Source organism: Pan troglodytes, chromosome 1 (genome assembly GCF_028858775.2).
Source record: "Pan troglodytes isolate AG18354 chromosome 1, NHGRI_mPanTro3-v2.0_pri, whole genome shotgun sequence".
NCBI classification, from domain to species: domain Eukaryota; kingdom Metazoa; phylum Chordata; class Mammalia; order Primates; family Hominidae; genus Pan; species Pan troglodytes.
In genome coordinates, this window is record NC_072398.2 from 184,090,743 (window position 1) to 184,107,098 (window position 16,356).

The 16,356-nt window shown below is 39.2% G+C and overlaps 1 protein-coding gene across 1 annotated transcript in view; it reads left to right on the forward strand.

Moving 5' to 3' along the window:
- Nucleotides 1–10,815, forward strand: part of LOC100614519 (putative inactive cytochrome P450 family member 4Z2) — a 52,490-nt gene extending 41,675 nt beyond the window's left edge. Inside the window, exons 10-13 of the mRNA XM_063808792.1 lie at nucleotides 605–795; nucleotides 8,973–9,105; nucleotides 9,201–9,301; nucleotides 10,668–10,815. Of these exons, the coding sequence (XP_063664862.1) occupies nucleotides 605–795; nucleotides 8,973–9,105; nucleotides 9,201–9,301; nucleotides 10,668–10,815 (573 nt within the window). The remainder of the gene's footprint in view (nucleotides 1–604; nucleotides 796–8,972; nucleotides 9,106–9,200; nucleotides 9,302–10,667) is intronic.
- Nucleotides 10,816–16,356: the final 5,541 nt, after the last annotated feature.

A 16,356-nucleotide genomic window follows, 5' to 3' on the forward strand; every position in this document is an offset into this window, starting at 1 on the left:
TGGTAGTACTACCATTTTCCTTCAATATTTTGTCTATTCAACTTGTATATTTTTAAATTACTATTATCTCACATATACATATGTAATACATTTCTAATTCCGCTCTTTTCACCTAATATTAAATCATGAGATTCCCCCTTATCATTAAGAAGTTATTCAAAGACATAATTTTAGTTACTACATAATGTCCCATTTTATGGATGGCCCATAACTTATTTTTACCTTTCCCTATTTTTGGCCACTTATGGTCTTTCCTTCTTTTGACTATGGTATTAAACATTCTTGTACATAAATCTCTTGTGCAATTGTTAAACATTTTCTTAGAGTTTATTCCTTTAAGTAGAATTAATAAATCAAAGAATATGAACGTCCATAGGACTCTCGATTTATTCTGCCCAGTTGAATTCTGTTGAGTCATTTCTTTTTACATCACCTGGTGTTCTGTTAAGATTTGAAAAAAAGTAAAATAGAAAAATATATGCCAAATTAGTTGTATTAATTTTGAATTTTGAAACATTAATATTTTTGTATTATCATTGCTACAATTGAAAAATATAACAATCCATAGCCAGCTTTGGATAAATATCATGACTGTATTTTTTAGAGTGAAAACACCAAAGACTTCTCTGAAGCAGATCTCCAGGCTGAAGTGAAAACGTTCATGTTTGCAGGACATGACACCACATCCAGTGCTATCTTCTGGATCTTTTACTGCTTGGCAAAGTACCCTGAGCATCAGCAGAGACGCCGAGATGAAATCAGGGAACTCCTAGGGGATGGGTCTTCTATTACCTGGTAAGATCTGTATTCCTATTTCATCCTGAATTTTCCCCTTATACATTTGATTATTTCTCTCTTCTGGTATCAGTGAGTTACTGTGCATTGGGATAGTCTGTATGCATTTGGAAGGGTAAGGATGCAGGCTAGAGTCCTATGTTATTTAAAGATTATCACTAGTTTTTATGTGGAAAAACATTGTGTCAATCACACAGTATTCAGTATGCCCTTTTTTTTTTTTTTTTTTTTGAGATGGAGTCTCGCTCTGTCGCCCAGGCTGGAGTGCAGTGGCGTGATCTCGGCTTACTGCAAGCTCCGCCTCCCGGGTTCACGCCATTCTCCTGCCTCAGCCTCCCGAGTAGCTGGGACTACAGGCGCCCGCCACCATGCCCAGCTAATTTTTTGTATTTTTAGTAGAGACGGGGTTTCACCGTGTTAGCCAGGATGGTCTCGATCTCCTGACCTCGTGATCCGCCCGCCTCGGCCTCCCAAAGTGCCAGGATTACAGGCGTGAGCCACCTCGCCGGCCAGTATGCCCTATTTTATTACTTTCCTCACTTCAGGCACTGGTACAATTGTGGAAGGAATAGTCTGCCTACCTTTTTTATGTCACGGAAGGCAGGAATATAACAAACACCTCTTTCTCCAAGATGTAAATGGACTTCTTAGGACTCCAGCTTTTACCACCTTAGATTGCCCAAGTAAGATGTTCAGTCACTTGACATGAAAGAGAATTCACACCCCTCTTCCTTATCACCATCTCTGAACCTTAAACACTGCCACCCCACAATGATGATTAACCTTGAGCTGCTGGGTATTTCATGGTGTTAATAAAACCAAACTGATCATGTCTTAAAAACTTTTAAAGTGGTGAAACATAGAACACATTCAAAAAGTACAAAGAACAGATGTACAGCTTAAAATGTTGTCTAACAAACAGCCATATAGTTGCAATCCTGGTTTAAAAGAAAAATTGCACGTTACCAGCACTGCTAATAACCTCGTGCCTGCCTTCCCATCACAAACCCCTTCTCTTTCTCCAAGATGTAAATGTTTTCCTGACTTTAATAACATTCATTCTTTGCTTTGTTTATAGTTTGTTGCCTAAGCATGCAACTTTAAATACTAGAGTCTAGTTTATCTTCTGTTTGAAGTACATATGAATAAAATCAGACATTATTTTGTTTGGCTTCTTTTGCACAGGATTCACTCATTTTTTAGAGGAGCTTCTTTTCGGTCATTTTCATTCCTCTATGGAATTCCGTTATGTATAAATCATGAATCCTATATCCATTCTAGTGTTGATGAACATTTAGGCTATTCTCAGGTTTTGTTTTGGTTTTCCTATTACAATAGCGCCCTCTTGTCTGTGATTTCACTTTCCATGATTTCAGTATCCACAGTCAACAGTGGTCCAAAAATATTAAATGAAAAATGTCATAAACAAACAATTTATAAGTTTTAAATTGATGCCATTCTGAGTAGCATGATGAAATCTCCTGCCATCTCCCTCTGTCCCATCCAGGATGTGAAGCATTTCTTTGTCCAGCGTATCCACACTGTATATGCTACCTGCCAGTTGGTCACGGTTGGTGTTGGTTATCAAATCAGTTGTCATGGTATCACAGTGCTTGTATTCAAGTAACTCTTATTTTACTTAATAATGGCCTCAAAGTATATGAAAAAACAGTATATACAAGGTTCAGTACTATCCATGGTTTCAGGCATCCACTGGGGGTTTTGGAACGTATCCCTCACGGATAAGTGGGGACTACTGTATAAATAATGCTTTTAAGAACAACCATCCAGTCCTGGAATTTTCTTTGTTGGAAGACTTTTTGTTACTGATTCAATCTCACTACTCATATTGGTCTGTTCAGATTTTCTGTTTCTTTCCAGTTCAATCTGGGTAGGTTGAATGTTTCCAGGAATTTACCCATTTCTTCTAGGTTTTCTAGTTTGTTGGTGTATAGTTGTTCATAACAGTCTCTAGTGACCTTTTGTATTTCTGTGGTATCAGTTGAATGTCTTCTTTTTCATTTGATTTTATCTGGATCTTCTCTCTTTTTCTCTTTGTTAGTCTAACAGTGGTTTGTTGATTTTACTTATCTTTTCAAAAACCAACTTTCATTTTGTTGATCCTTGCATTGTTCTTTTAGCCTCTACTTCATTTAGTTCTGCTCTGATCTTTATATTTCTTTCCTTCTACTGATTTGGGGTTTGGTTTGTTCTTGTTTTTCTAGTTCCTAGAGGTGCCTCATTAGATTGCTTATTTGAAATCTTTCTAGGTTTTTGCTGTAGGCACTTATGACTATAATTTCCACCTTAGCACTGCTTTTGCTGTATGTCATAGGTTTTGGTAAGTTGTGTTTCAACTTTCATTTGATTCAAGACTTTTTTTTATTTCCTTCATAATTTCTTTCTTGACCCAATTGCTGTTCAGGAGAATGTTGTTTAATTTCCACGTATTTGTACAGTTTCCAAAGTTCCTCTTATTATTGATTTCTAATTTTAGTCCTTTGTGGTCTGGGAAGACACTTCATATGATTTTAATTTTAAAAAAATGTTTTCAGACTTGTTTAGTGTCCTAACATATAGTCTATCCTGGAAAATATTCCATGTGCTGATAAGAAAAATATGTAATCTGTAGCTTTTGGACAAAATATTCTGTAAATGTCTGGGAGGTCCATTTAGTCCAATGTGCAATTTAAATCCATCTAGACCATCCAAATTTGTCTAGATGGCCTGTCTAAAGCTGAGAGTTGGGTGCTGAAGTCTCCAACTGTTATTGTATTAAAGTGTATCTCTTTAGTTCTAACAATATTTGCTTTATATATCTGGGTCCTCCAATGTTGGATGCATACATGTTTAGATTGTTATAACCTCTTGCTAAACTGATCCCTTTATCATTATATAATGACTTTCTATGTCTTTTTTTAAATAATTTTTTACTTTTTCTCTGATATAAACATAGCTCCTTCTACTCATTTTTGGTTTCTGTTTGCATGGAATATCTTTTTCCATTCCTTTACTTTCAGTCTATATGTGTCTTTACAGGTGAGATGAGCTTCTTGTATACAGCATATAGTTGGGTCATGTTTTTTAATCCATTCAGCCAGTATATATCTTTTAAGTGGAAAATTTAATTACATTCCAAGTTATTACTGATATGTGATGGCATATTGCTGCCATTTTATTAATTGATTTCTGGTTGTTTTGTATATACTTTGTTCTTTTCTTTCATTGTTTATCATTGTGGTTAGGTTGTATTCTGTAGTGGTAACATTTGAGCTTTTTCTCTGTCTTGTTTGTGTGTTAGTTTTACCAGTGATCTTTATATTTTCTAGTATTTTCACTATGGCAATTATCACTCTTTTACTTCCGGGTGTAGGACGCCCTTGAGCATTTTTCGTAGGTTGAGCCCAGTGGTGATGAATTCCCTCAGCTTTTGCTTGTTTCTCCCTCATTTATGAAGGATAACTTTGCTGGGAATAGTATCCTTGACTAACCATTGTTTTGTTTCAGCACTTTGAATGTATCATCCCATTCTATCCTGGCCTGTAAGGTTTCTGATGAGAAATCTGCTGTTAGCCTAATGGAGGTTCCTTTATAAATGACTGGTGACTTGACACTGTTCTCTTGCTGTTTTTAGCATTTTCTCTTCATCTTTGTCTTTTGACAGTTTGACTATAATATGCTATAGAGAAGACCTTTTGAATTGTATCTATTTGGGAATTTTTAAGCCTCCAGTATGCGGATGTGTAAATCTCTTGCTAGACTTATGAAGTTGTCACCTATTATTTTATTAAAGGGTTTTCTAACCTTTTTGTTTTCTCTTCACCTTCTGGGACACCAAAAATTTGAATATTTGATGATTTTATGGTGTCTTATACGTCACATAGGCTCTGCTCATTCTTTTTTATCCTTTTTTATTTAATTTTTCTGAGTTATTTCAAAAGACCCATCATCAAGGTCTGAGTCTGCTGGATCTAGTCTAATTGTTGGAGCTTCCAAATGTATTTTTTATTTCATTCAATGAATTTTTCAGTTTCAGAATCTCTGTTTGTTTTTGTTTGTTTGCTTGTTTTTTAAGAGACAGAGTCTCACTCTGTTACCCAGGCTGGAGTGTAGTGGCATGATCATAGCTCACTGCAGCCTCAAACTCCTGGGCTCAAGCAATCTTCCTGTTTCAGCCTTCCAAGTACCTGGGATTACAGGCATGTGCCACCATGCCTGGTTAATTTTTTTTAATAGAGATAGGATCTCACAATGTTGTCCAAGCTGGTCTTGAACTCCTGGCCTCAAACAATCTTTCTGCCTCAGCCTCTCAAAGTGCTGAGGTTACAGGTGTGAGCCATCTTTTTTTATATCTGTCTCTTTGATGGATTTCTCACTCATATCCTGAATTTCTTGTCTGACTTCTTTGTAGTGTTTTTCAGCATTCTCTTATATCTCACCGTGCTTGCTGTATTTATTTATTAGATGGAGTTTTGCCCTTGTTGCCCATGCTGGAATGCAATGGTGGCAATGGTGTGATCTCCGCTCACTGCATTCTCACTTCCCGGGTTCAAGCGATTCTCCTTCTTCAGACTTTCGAGTAGCTGGGATTACAGCCACATGCCACCACATCCGGCTAATTTTTTTATTTTTAGTAGAGACAGGGTTTCACCATGTTGGCCAGGCTGGTCTCGAACTCCTGACCTCAGGTGATATGCCTGCCTCTGCCTCCCAAAATGCTGGGATTACAGGCATGAGGCATCACGCCCGGCCTCACCATGCTTCTTTAGGGTCAATATTTTGAATTCTTTTTCCAGAATTTTGTAAATTTATTTTTGATTGGGATCTGTTGCTAGAGAATTACTGTGTTCTTTCCTTGCTTTTCATGTTTCCTCTGTTCTTACATTGGTATTTGTGCATCTTGTGTAACAGTTGCTTCTTCCAATTTTTTGAATTTGCTTTCATAGGGGAGGACTCTTCCTGAAAATGTCTGTGTAGTGTTCATTGGGTAGGATGCTTTGGCTTTGATTTTGGGTGTGTGCAGTAGTGTAATCACTGTATGATTTCTTCAACTGTAAACAGCATCATTGTTGTCTGTGATTTTCTCAGTGGCTTAGGATGTGCTTAGTGAAAAGTGTGGTGAAGCTTTGCTAGGAACTGGGATACTACATGGGCCAGTCTTCGGGTCCCAGCAGTGGCTGCAGTGGGCTGAGCATGCCTGTTCTTGGGCACCAGGGTGATGTATACTAGCACCAGTGTTAGCTGCTCCAGGCAGGCCAATTCTTTGGTTTCCAGGTGGCTTACCTGGGTGTTGGAAATAGCAGTGGTGGGCCAGGTGGATGGGTGAGTTCTTGAGCCCCTGGGCATCAGGCATGTGGGACAGCCCTCTGGGTCCTAAGCAGTCCACACTGGTATTGGTGGTAGCTGTGATGGGCTGAGTAGGCCAGTCCCCAGGCCTGCAGTTGGCACATGTGGGTGGGTGCCAGCTGTGGTGGTAGCAGCAGATTGAGTGAGCCCAACCTCAGACCCCAAGAGAAGGTCTCAGGTGCCAATGATGGACTGGGCAGGGCAGTCTCTAGGACCCTAGACAGCATGCTCAGGTACTGGGAGGAGTGGAGCCAGCCTGACCAGATCTGCCCTCAGACCCCCCAGTAGTATATGCAAGTGCTGGCTATGGTAGGCAGGGAGAGGGTGGTCCCCAGGCTGCTAGCAGAATGCTCAGATGAGAATGGCAGCAGCTGTGCTATGGCCCTGCTACTGGAGAGGGAGGGGCTGCTTTTATTTGGAGCAGCCATAAGCAAAAGGCTTTTGGGGGCTGGGGGTGGGGTGACTCATGCTTCGCTAGCACCTTGGCCCTTGCAGCAGCCCACAGCAGCTACAGTTACAGGCAGTGGAATTTGTCCTCAGGGTGCATGAAAATGTGTGCCCACCCCTCTGCTGGGGGTGATAGGGTCACTGGCAGTGGCTCCCACCTTGGCCCCAGCAGCAACAGCAGCAGCAGCTGTGGTGGGGAATGTCACTGGGGCTTCAGGGATGTGGAGATGTAGAGGCTGTTGAACCCCAAGGCAAGACACAGTCTGATGGGGGCTGAGCTCTCCAGATGATGCCACACTGCAGCTGCTGAGGACTCAGGGGTTTGTGGGACCCAGTGTGAGCTCTCTCTCTCTGGAGTAATGTCTTCATGCAATCTCTAGGCAGCTCCTTATGTCAGTCTCAGGGCCTGCAAAGGTTAGTGGGCTCTTCCATAGCTAGTATTGTAGGAGTCCGTGGTGGGAATGTGGATCACTGGAGGGCCCTCACTTATTTTTTTCCCATATTAAGGAGCTTCTCCAGACTCCCAGTTGATCCCCGCCAAACAGGCTGCCTCACTTTCCTCTCCTTCCTTGCTTTTGGTGCTTTTCATTGCTTCTCTGTTGAATTCCAGTGTTCTCCCTTAGATAATCTATTCAAAGTGTAATTATCTACTTGCTATGTTGCTTCCTGTCTGTGGAAGAGGTGAGTACCAGATGCCTCTAGTCAGCCATCTTAGAGCCCCCTCCCTATTTTATTTATTTTATTTTTTTACAATTTTTAAATTTTACCTGTTGAAATTTTATCTCCTTGTACTGAGTAAGAAAAACTATTTTAAAATTCTCATGATTCCAATATTTGAAACTCCTGTGGATATTATTTTATTGTGTTGTATCTGCTGGATTGTTGTTTTGTTTGTTTTGTGTTTCAAGTCATCCAGGCTCATTTTTTACCCGGAAAATTTTTACTTTGTACCAGACAAGTTTTTTACCAAATTCCTTGTAAACTAAGGCTGATGTAAGCTTCTTCCAGAGAGGATTTACATTTCTTTATGCCAGGTGTCTGTAATCATGCAATTCAGAATCCTCTTAATTCAAATATTTGGACCGTTAAAAGCTGTGCCATTGATACGGTGACTTTTCGTAGCTCCAGTTTACTCTTTTAACTAGAATGCCAACTTTGAACTCCCAACTCAAAGCAGCTAGATTCTTCAGGCACCTTCCCCCGGAGGGCCTGCAATCTGATCTTTGTCCACATAGCCACAGGAGGCTACCCAAAACACTTCTGAGTCTCTTAGCTCACTCTTCTGCAATCGGCAAGCCCCCAGCAGAAAAGCATTTCTAAATCTCAGGATCAAATCCATGAATCTTCAATCTTCATTCTCTCCTGAACCAACATCTCTATATTATATTACTAGCTTTCTGATGTGTTCAAGTACACTATGTGTGTTTTTGTGTGTGTGTGGTCCAAATTTTCTGGTTGTCATAGCAGGAGATATGAACTGAATTACTTAGTCCACCATCACTAGAAACAAAACTTGTTACCTTTTTGTTCAATTTGGATAGTTGTGTCTTTTTTCTTTTTTCTCTAACATTCTCACCCAAAAATTACCAATTTTATTCATCTTTTCAATGAACCAATGTCTAGCATTGCTGACCTTGTTGACTTTTTGCTTTTGCCTATCTCATTGATTCCTACTCTTCCCTAAACTATTTTTTCCTCTACTTCTTTGCATTTATTTTGCCTTTCCTATACCTGTTTCCAGGTGCATTCCTTTGCAGGCCCAGCCCAGAGCTGAAGGTGGCTTCCCACAGTCCCCACATGTGTTGAGCCCTTGATTCTGACTCATGTCTCCTTGCCCACTGCTCCACTTCTGGTTCGCAACAGAAGCATCAGCCATTATCTGCCCACTTCTGTGATCTCCAATCCTCCAATCCTCTTTATGGTCTCCTCACAAATGAGTTATCTCACTGATGCTTTTAAGAATATTTTTTAAAGTTCCCTGAGTTTTTTCAACTCTCTTAGTGAAGAAGGTAGTCTGTATTCCTACTACAGTACTATCAGAAATACTTATATTTTCATAAAAGAAGCACTCTAGATATAAATACAGCCCACATGTCTATCCAAATTTTCACAGATGTGTGATATTGGTCACAGGAGCCCTGGAATAGGTATGTCTCAGGATAAGAGCCCTATATCTTCGGCGAAAAAAAAACTTACAGTTACATGTGAAAAGTGGTTCATGTTAAAATTTAGCTTTTCCTAAGACATACTTGATACATCTGAAGTCCTCCTTTGGGTAAAGAACAAAATCATTCTCAGTTACAAAAATGGAGAAAAGCTGGGCTTTCAGTGCAATGCCTAAGTGACTACTCCTCCTTTTCCTTTCCTCCTGTGCTTCTACCCAGGGAACACCTGAGCCAGATGCCTTACACCACGATGTGCATCAAGGAATGCCTCCGCCTCTACGCACCGGTAGTAAACATTTCCGGTTACTCGACAAACCCATTACCTTTCCAGATGGACGCTCCTTACCTGCAGGTCTTAAAACAACTTTTTTTTTTTTTAACAATGCAGCTATGTTTGGATTGAAATGTCTTAACACACTCATGTCTTTAACAGTTATTTATCCTTAGACTCTGTGGAACCTAGGGCCATTCTTATTTCCCAGAGTGGGAGAAAGAGGAGAGAGCTCTCAGGACTATCTAAACAGGCACAGGATTATCCAGGTGCAAAGGTACAGAATCCTGCCATATGGACTGAGGATTGGGTGAGGGGGCCTTCATGAGGCATCATGGCTTTAATGCTGAACCTTAAAGGACTAGATTTATATCAGCAAAGATGAGAGAGGCGCATTGTTGGCAGAGAGAAGAGCAGACACAAAGCAGCAGGCAGCCTGCCTTCTCCCTTCCCTCAGGCACACCAGCAGGGCATGTCACTGGAGCAATTGCTGTAATCCACCAGACTCCAGGATTCACAGAGGGAAGTTGTGGGACTATACCTGGAGCCATGATGTAGCCAGATCATAGTTTTCTGAAGGCCAACCTTTGTGTTCAGCCTTTCTCAATCAAGCAGCAGATTTAAGACATCTAAGCTGGGTAGCATGATTATAGTTATTTTTTAGAAAGATTAATACATTGGTGGGATGCAAGATGGATTGAAGGATGACATTAGAGATATAAAGGAATGAGCCAGAATTTATCTTTGACCTATGTTGAGGTGTGTTTCTACACCTTCCTCCAATTTAACCATCTTTCAAATACTGGATTTGATTGGGCATTTGTAGTAGTCTAATTAAATGTAGCAATATTTAATTGCTACTGTGCTACCATAGTTGCCCAATAGCAATTAAATATTTGTTTCCTACAAAATCAACTTTACTATTGTAACAACAAAAGGAAAAAATTATTTAGCACTTACTAGGAGCTGAGAATTGTTCCATATGTTTTGCATGTGTTAACTCATTTTATCCACCCATCCTCCTGCCCCCCCAGTTCTGCTGTGAAAATACTAGTGTTATGCACATTTTAGCAAACAGGGACAAAAAGGTAAAACTTCATCTCTGGTAAATGGTAGAACTAGGACTTGAACCCAAGAAATGGGACTCTAGAGTGTGCTCTTAACTACTACACTACAGCAACAACTTAAGCTTTCTCTGGGATCTCTCCAGAGAAAGATCTTTGCTATCATGGGGATCTTTGCAATCATCTAGTATCTAAAGAGGTTTCCTCTTTTTAATTCAGTGTTATTTTTCACATAGTATTTATTGTAATATTTATTACCTACATAATATTGCATCTATGCACATAATGTTCCACGCACCTAGTTGTTCAAACAAGACAGCTCAGAGTCAATTTTTACTACCTTTTCCCTTAACCTTGCATTTCAATAATACCTAAATCCTGTCAATAATCTCTGGTTTTTTTCAATATCAATAAAATGATGATTTATTGCTGCCTTCCAACACAAGAAAATTATTTTCTCTACTTCCATTCTAGATCACCTAAGCCCTGTAATCCAGAGTCTTAAAATCCCCTGACCCATACAAAAGCTACATGTTGAAAATGTGAGAATCAGCATGCCTTCTAATTTTTCCCATTCAGGTCCTTTCTGTTTCATGTTCCTTTCACTTTCCTGATCTTCTGGCTTTTGCGGCTGCTGCGGGTAACTTTCTGGGCTTCAGACAATTCTGTTGAGATCCGCATGGATGTTGGTGGAAGAGCTGGCTCCACCCGGCTGACTCAGTTTTAGGCGACTTATACGTCATCTCTGGTCTCCTGCAGTCTCTGCCCTTTCCTCCAAGTGCCTTCAAGGGCTGCACCTTAATCTCCCTCAAGCTACAATGAAGGGACAGGAAGTGCACAAGCAGAGTTGCCTTCACCTCACTTTACATTCCTTTCCGCCACACCTTCTTGCCCTCCAGAGCTTTCAGGCCTTCACTGGACCTCACGTGCTCATCTGTCTCATTTCCTGTTACCCTGCTTTCCTTCCTGCCCCCTCTCATACACACAGGTACTCCACAACTTCACTTTCTTCACCCCAGGCTTGGATGCCTGGATTCATCACTCCAACTTCCCCTTTGGCAACGCCATCAACTTCCTTGAATATTTTCCCTTTCTCTACTGTCACTCATCAGTAATTCAACCAGCATTAAATTCTTCTATATGCTTTCTCTGCTCTGCTAATGGGCCCTTGAATGCAGCTATAGCACAACAAAGCATGTGCAAATGGATGCCTCATATCCACCAGACCCACCTCTTCCCCTGTATTACCCAGAAATCCTATTTCTAAAAAGAAACATGTTTATGATGCCTGCTTTCTCTCCCACACCTCACAATATCACTTACACATTGTCATCACTCTCTACCTGTGCCTGTGCCATGGTCCCATTCACTCTTGGCAAAAGACCTACTACATTATGTGTGCCCTTCTCTTCATTTGTTGGCCCAACAAGTGCCTATTAAACATCTGCTCTAGGCACTTTGCTTTGTTCTGAGCATACTATGATGTGCAAAATGACCAAAAGAAAGCATGTCATCTACCTCCTTCCCCTAAACCTGTTCCTCTCCTGGATTGCTACATTAATGAATGGCACCACTGTCTGTGAGTAATTTTAAGTGAGAAAGATAGACGTCATCCTCACGCCTCCACCATCTTCCTTACCCAGACAGTATCCAAGTCCTAGAATATCAGCTATTTCCTTCTCAACAACCTTGCTTCCATGGTCTCAGCTATTGCCTTTGTCAATCTTCATCTGCCAGAGTCCCCTAATTTTTATATTTCCATACTTAGCTATCTACAAACCAATCTACTTATAAAAGATAAATCATAAGTCTAGGTAAATTCTAAGTTCCAACTCAAGAAAGCCACTTGGGTGATTCTGTTGCCACTTGTCCCTCCTAAGATCCTACTTATACACATACACTGAAATGCAAAGAGAAATAATCCCATAAAAGTGAAAAGAATGGAAGGACGGTATTTAACAAACAAAAAGAGAGAGAGAGATTTTAATGAATTTATGAAATTAGAAAAGAAGGTAGGATTGGGCTGCCAAATTAAACAAGAAGAGAAATTCCCAGTTTTAAAAGGCAATGAGAGGGCGGCTGCAGAAAGACTTGCAGAGAGTAGAGGGTGGCTCTACTTTTTAATCCCATAGAAAAGGTTTAGAAATTGTGGTCTTAATAAGCTCAGTAAGGCTGAGCTACTTCAGGAAAAGTGTATATTAATCACCTAAAAGAAATAGTCAATCCTAAAAATTATATTTTATCTTTTAAAAGTTAACTTTTAATTTAGAGCCTAGGGTACAATTAAAGACTCTTTATTCTGGCAGAGAAAAGGGGATGTCCACTCTGCTAACAGATTGTGACCCAAATGATAACACAGATTCCTGGGAGAGCAGTCATTTTTTTCTGGACAATGCAGATCCCTTTTCACTAATATTAAGAGATATTTTGAGCCTTGCTCAGAATTACCTAGATTTGTGGCACAAAGAAACTGGAGTTAGGAAGACAGATTTAGGGAGAGGAAGAAGATAAAATCAGATCAGTTGGAGGCAGTCATTAATCTGCTTTTCATAAGTTTTTTTCCAGGGAATCTTCACTGACATTGACTTAGAGTCATTGAGGTGTTTTCAGATTTTCTACATGGCAAAAAGAAAAAAGATGGCAAACCATCAAAAGTTATGAATTTTATTTTCTTTTTGCCCTAAGGCTCCATGGAGATTTAAAACCTCAATAAAATAGGATGTTTTTCAAATTATGTCTTTTTCTAATGTATTTTTGGTTTAAATATGTAATTTTGTTAGATAATGTGCATGCTTTTTTATTATAATGGATATACTCATAAGGTATCAGTGTGATTCTCTGGATTAATAAAACTCATGCCAAAAAAACAAAAACAAAAACAAAACAGATTCCCTCAATAGCCAATAATAGACCTATCAATGGCCTAGTATGTGCCATGAATATGATGATCCAGTAAGCCTCAGTGGAGAGGGACATGACCCGAAAAAATGAGTGTTCTATGAAATCTCCTAAATAATTCACAATCACTAAATAGAACAAAACACAATGGGTTTTGTGCCACTCATGGGAGAGATCCATGGCAATCAACTAGACGCTCTGGCTGTAAGCCAGAGTAAGCAAAAACTCCTAAGAAAGACAATAACAGACTTAGGAAATCAAAAATATCTCATCTGAGGACACTGGCATGTGCCTGTAATCCCAGCTACTCAGGAGGCTGAGGCGGGAGGATCACTTTAGCCCAGGAGTTTGAGGCTACAGCAAACTATAATCACACCACTTCCCTCCAGCCTAGGCAACATAGCAAGACCTTATCTCAAAAAAATTTTTTTCATTGACCATGATTCAGACTCACCCAAAGCAGCTAATAATTGATGAGCCTGTGAATCATACTTCTTAGGTATTAGCCACTACTGAACTTCAATGGGCAGTCTGCTCTGGTGATCTTGGTGAGACTTCCAGAAACCATTTAAAAGAGAACAAGGCTTCTGGAACCAAAAATTGAAAAATGAAAGAATGTGTACTGCCAGGATATAAACCTAATCCAACCATAGAGGTTAGACCCTATGATTTGAGGCTTGGGAGAGTTAAATAACATTGGGTTTTTGAAGCTCTAAACTTCAAAATCTCTGACCCATGTTAAGAAAGCAAATTTCTTGAATGTCCTTGATTAGCTAGCAATATGTGGATTAATCACTTAGGAAGAATTCGTTAACGGTGACCTGGCCATTTGTTTTTTGAAAGTGATCTTTGCTGTGTGGATGCAGCACTGTTATGGTGTCCCAGTTGCCATTCTAACCCAAATTAGGTCTTTACCTCAGTCAGTAAGCTAGCTGGCCATGTCAGGATTGGTGAACTTCAAAATTAGTCTGCATAATATTAAAAGCCACAGTTCATCATGAACATAAGACAGCTATGAATACCTATATATCAAGTTACACATCTGTAATTTTTTTTTTTTTTTTTAGATGGAGTCTCGCTCTGTCACCCAGGCTGGAGTGCAATGGTGCAATCTCTGCTCCCTGCAAACTCCACCTCCCAGGTTCAAGTGATTCTCCTGTCTCCACCTCCTGAGTAGCTGGGACTACAGGCGCGTGCCACCATGCCTGGCTAGTTTTTTGTATTTTTAGTAGAGACAGGGTTTCACCATGTTAGCCACGATGGTCTTGATCTCCTGACCTCATGATCCATCTGCCTTGGCCTTTCAAAGTGCTGGGATTACAGGCGTGCCACCACACCTGGCCCTGCAATTTTTTAAAGCAAACTATAGGAAATGAAAAGGAAAACAGACAGAGGCACCCTACTAATAGATTTTAAGTGCCTTTCAAAGACGTACACAAATCAAACAAAGTACACAGACTATCTAAACAATATAATTAATAAGATAGACTTTATGCGTACAATATTAAACTTTTTCCCCACTAATAGAGAACTTTCCTTTTAAGTACACCAGCAACATTCCTTAAAGTTGACGGTATACTAGACCACAATTTAAAAAGTTACTAAAAGAGAAACATTACAAAATAGCATTCTTTAAATGAAGACAATAAAAATGGAAATTAGCAACAAAAATTTTTCAAAAAGTTTCATTCATCTGGAGTTTTTTGTTTTATCCATTAAAAACTCTTGGGCTAAAGCAAAATTACAAAATAAAATCATGACCCTGAAAACTCTACATATAAGAATTAATGGTCTGCCACTAAAGCAGCATTCAGAAGAGAAGTTATAATATTAAATGCTAAATATTTTTATTAATAAAAGAATTAAATTAAACATTGATGTCAAAAACAACTGGAAATAAATCAGTTGGGAAAAGAATAAGAGAGTAAACTAAAAGGAAACAGGTGAATTAACAAAGGGGAAAGCAAAAGGTAATGGTATGGAAAGCAGAACGGTTGCAAAACTAGTCAAAAAATACAATAGCCAATGGGGGAGGGGCTGGTCAACAAAGAGACACACCACTAACTAATGTTACACAAGTCTATGCACAGAGACTTGAAAAACCAGGAAAAAAACTAGATAATTTTATAATACATAATTTACTAAAATTGATACTGGTAGAGATAAATAGTCTAAGCATGCCAATTTTCACAGGACTAGAGAAAAATTGTAGAGCCCCTGAAAAGGAACCAGACCTATGCAGTTTTTCAGAAACTTTTTCAAACCTTTAAAGACCATATAATCCCAGTAATAAGTTGTCCAGAGCATAGAAAAATAAAAACTTAGAAAGTTATTTAAGGAAGTATCACACTGATAACAAACCTACTAAAAATTACACAAAAGTATCTTTAGATAAAAATCACTAATGTATATAAATACAAAAATTTTAAATAAAATATTAGTAAACATAATCCAATAGCTCATCAAAATAAATATATTGGCTGGGCAGGTGACTCATGCCTGTAATCCAAACACTTTGTGAGGCCAAGGTGGGAGGATCGCTTGAGTCTGGGCCACACAACAAGACCCCATCTCTACAAAAAGATAAAATAAAATAGTGTATCATGGCCAAGTAAGTAGGTCATATTCCAAAACTGCAAAGATTGTTCAATATTAGGAATCCATTAATATAATTTATTATATGTATAGATTTCAGGAGAAACCCATATCATCTCCACCCTGATCAATGGATATTCCATAACATGATAAACTATTACTTCAGTGTCATATTGGCACTATATCCCATATGGTTCTATGGCTCCAAAGTATAATAAAATCTCCCAAGTAGCTGACTAGAAAAGGTAAAACAAAAACAAACCTAAAATATAATACTCTCACTCTCTGCTTAAATTTCTTGGTGATCCATATTGGTTTAAACTTAAAATCCTTAGCATGACCTCTTTGCCATTTTAGGGTACAAGCCCAGCCAACCTCCCCAGGCTCAACTATGGACACTTTGCTCCCTGAATCCTGTTATATAACCACCCAGTCACCCAAATTTGTAATGCTTTCTCAAGTATTAAAGCTTGGCTTCATGCTTTTTTATCTGCCTCAAATTCCTTTCTGAATCTTGTTTTCCTTTTTTTTTTTTTTTTTTGCTTTTTTTTTTATTATACTTTAAGTTCTAGAGTACATGTACAAAACGTGCAGGTTAGTTACATATGTATACATGTGCCATGTTGTTGTGCTGCACCCATTAACTCGTCATTTAACATTAGGTATATCTCCTAATGTTATCCCTCCCCGCTGCCCCCACCCCACAACAGGCCCCAAGGTGTGATGTTCCCCATCCTGTGTCCATGTGTTCTCATTGTTCAATTCCCACCTATGA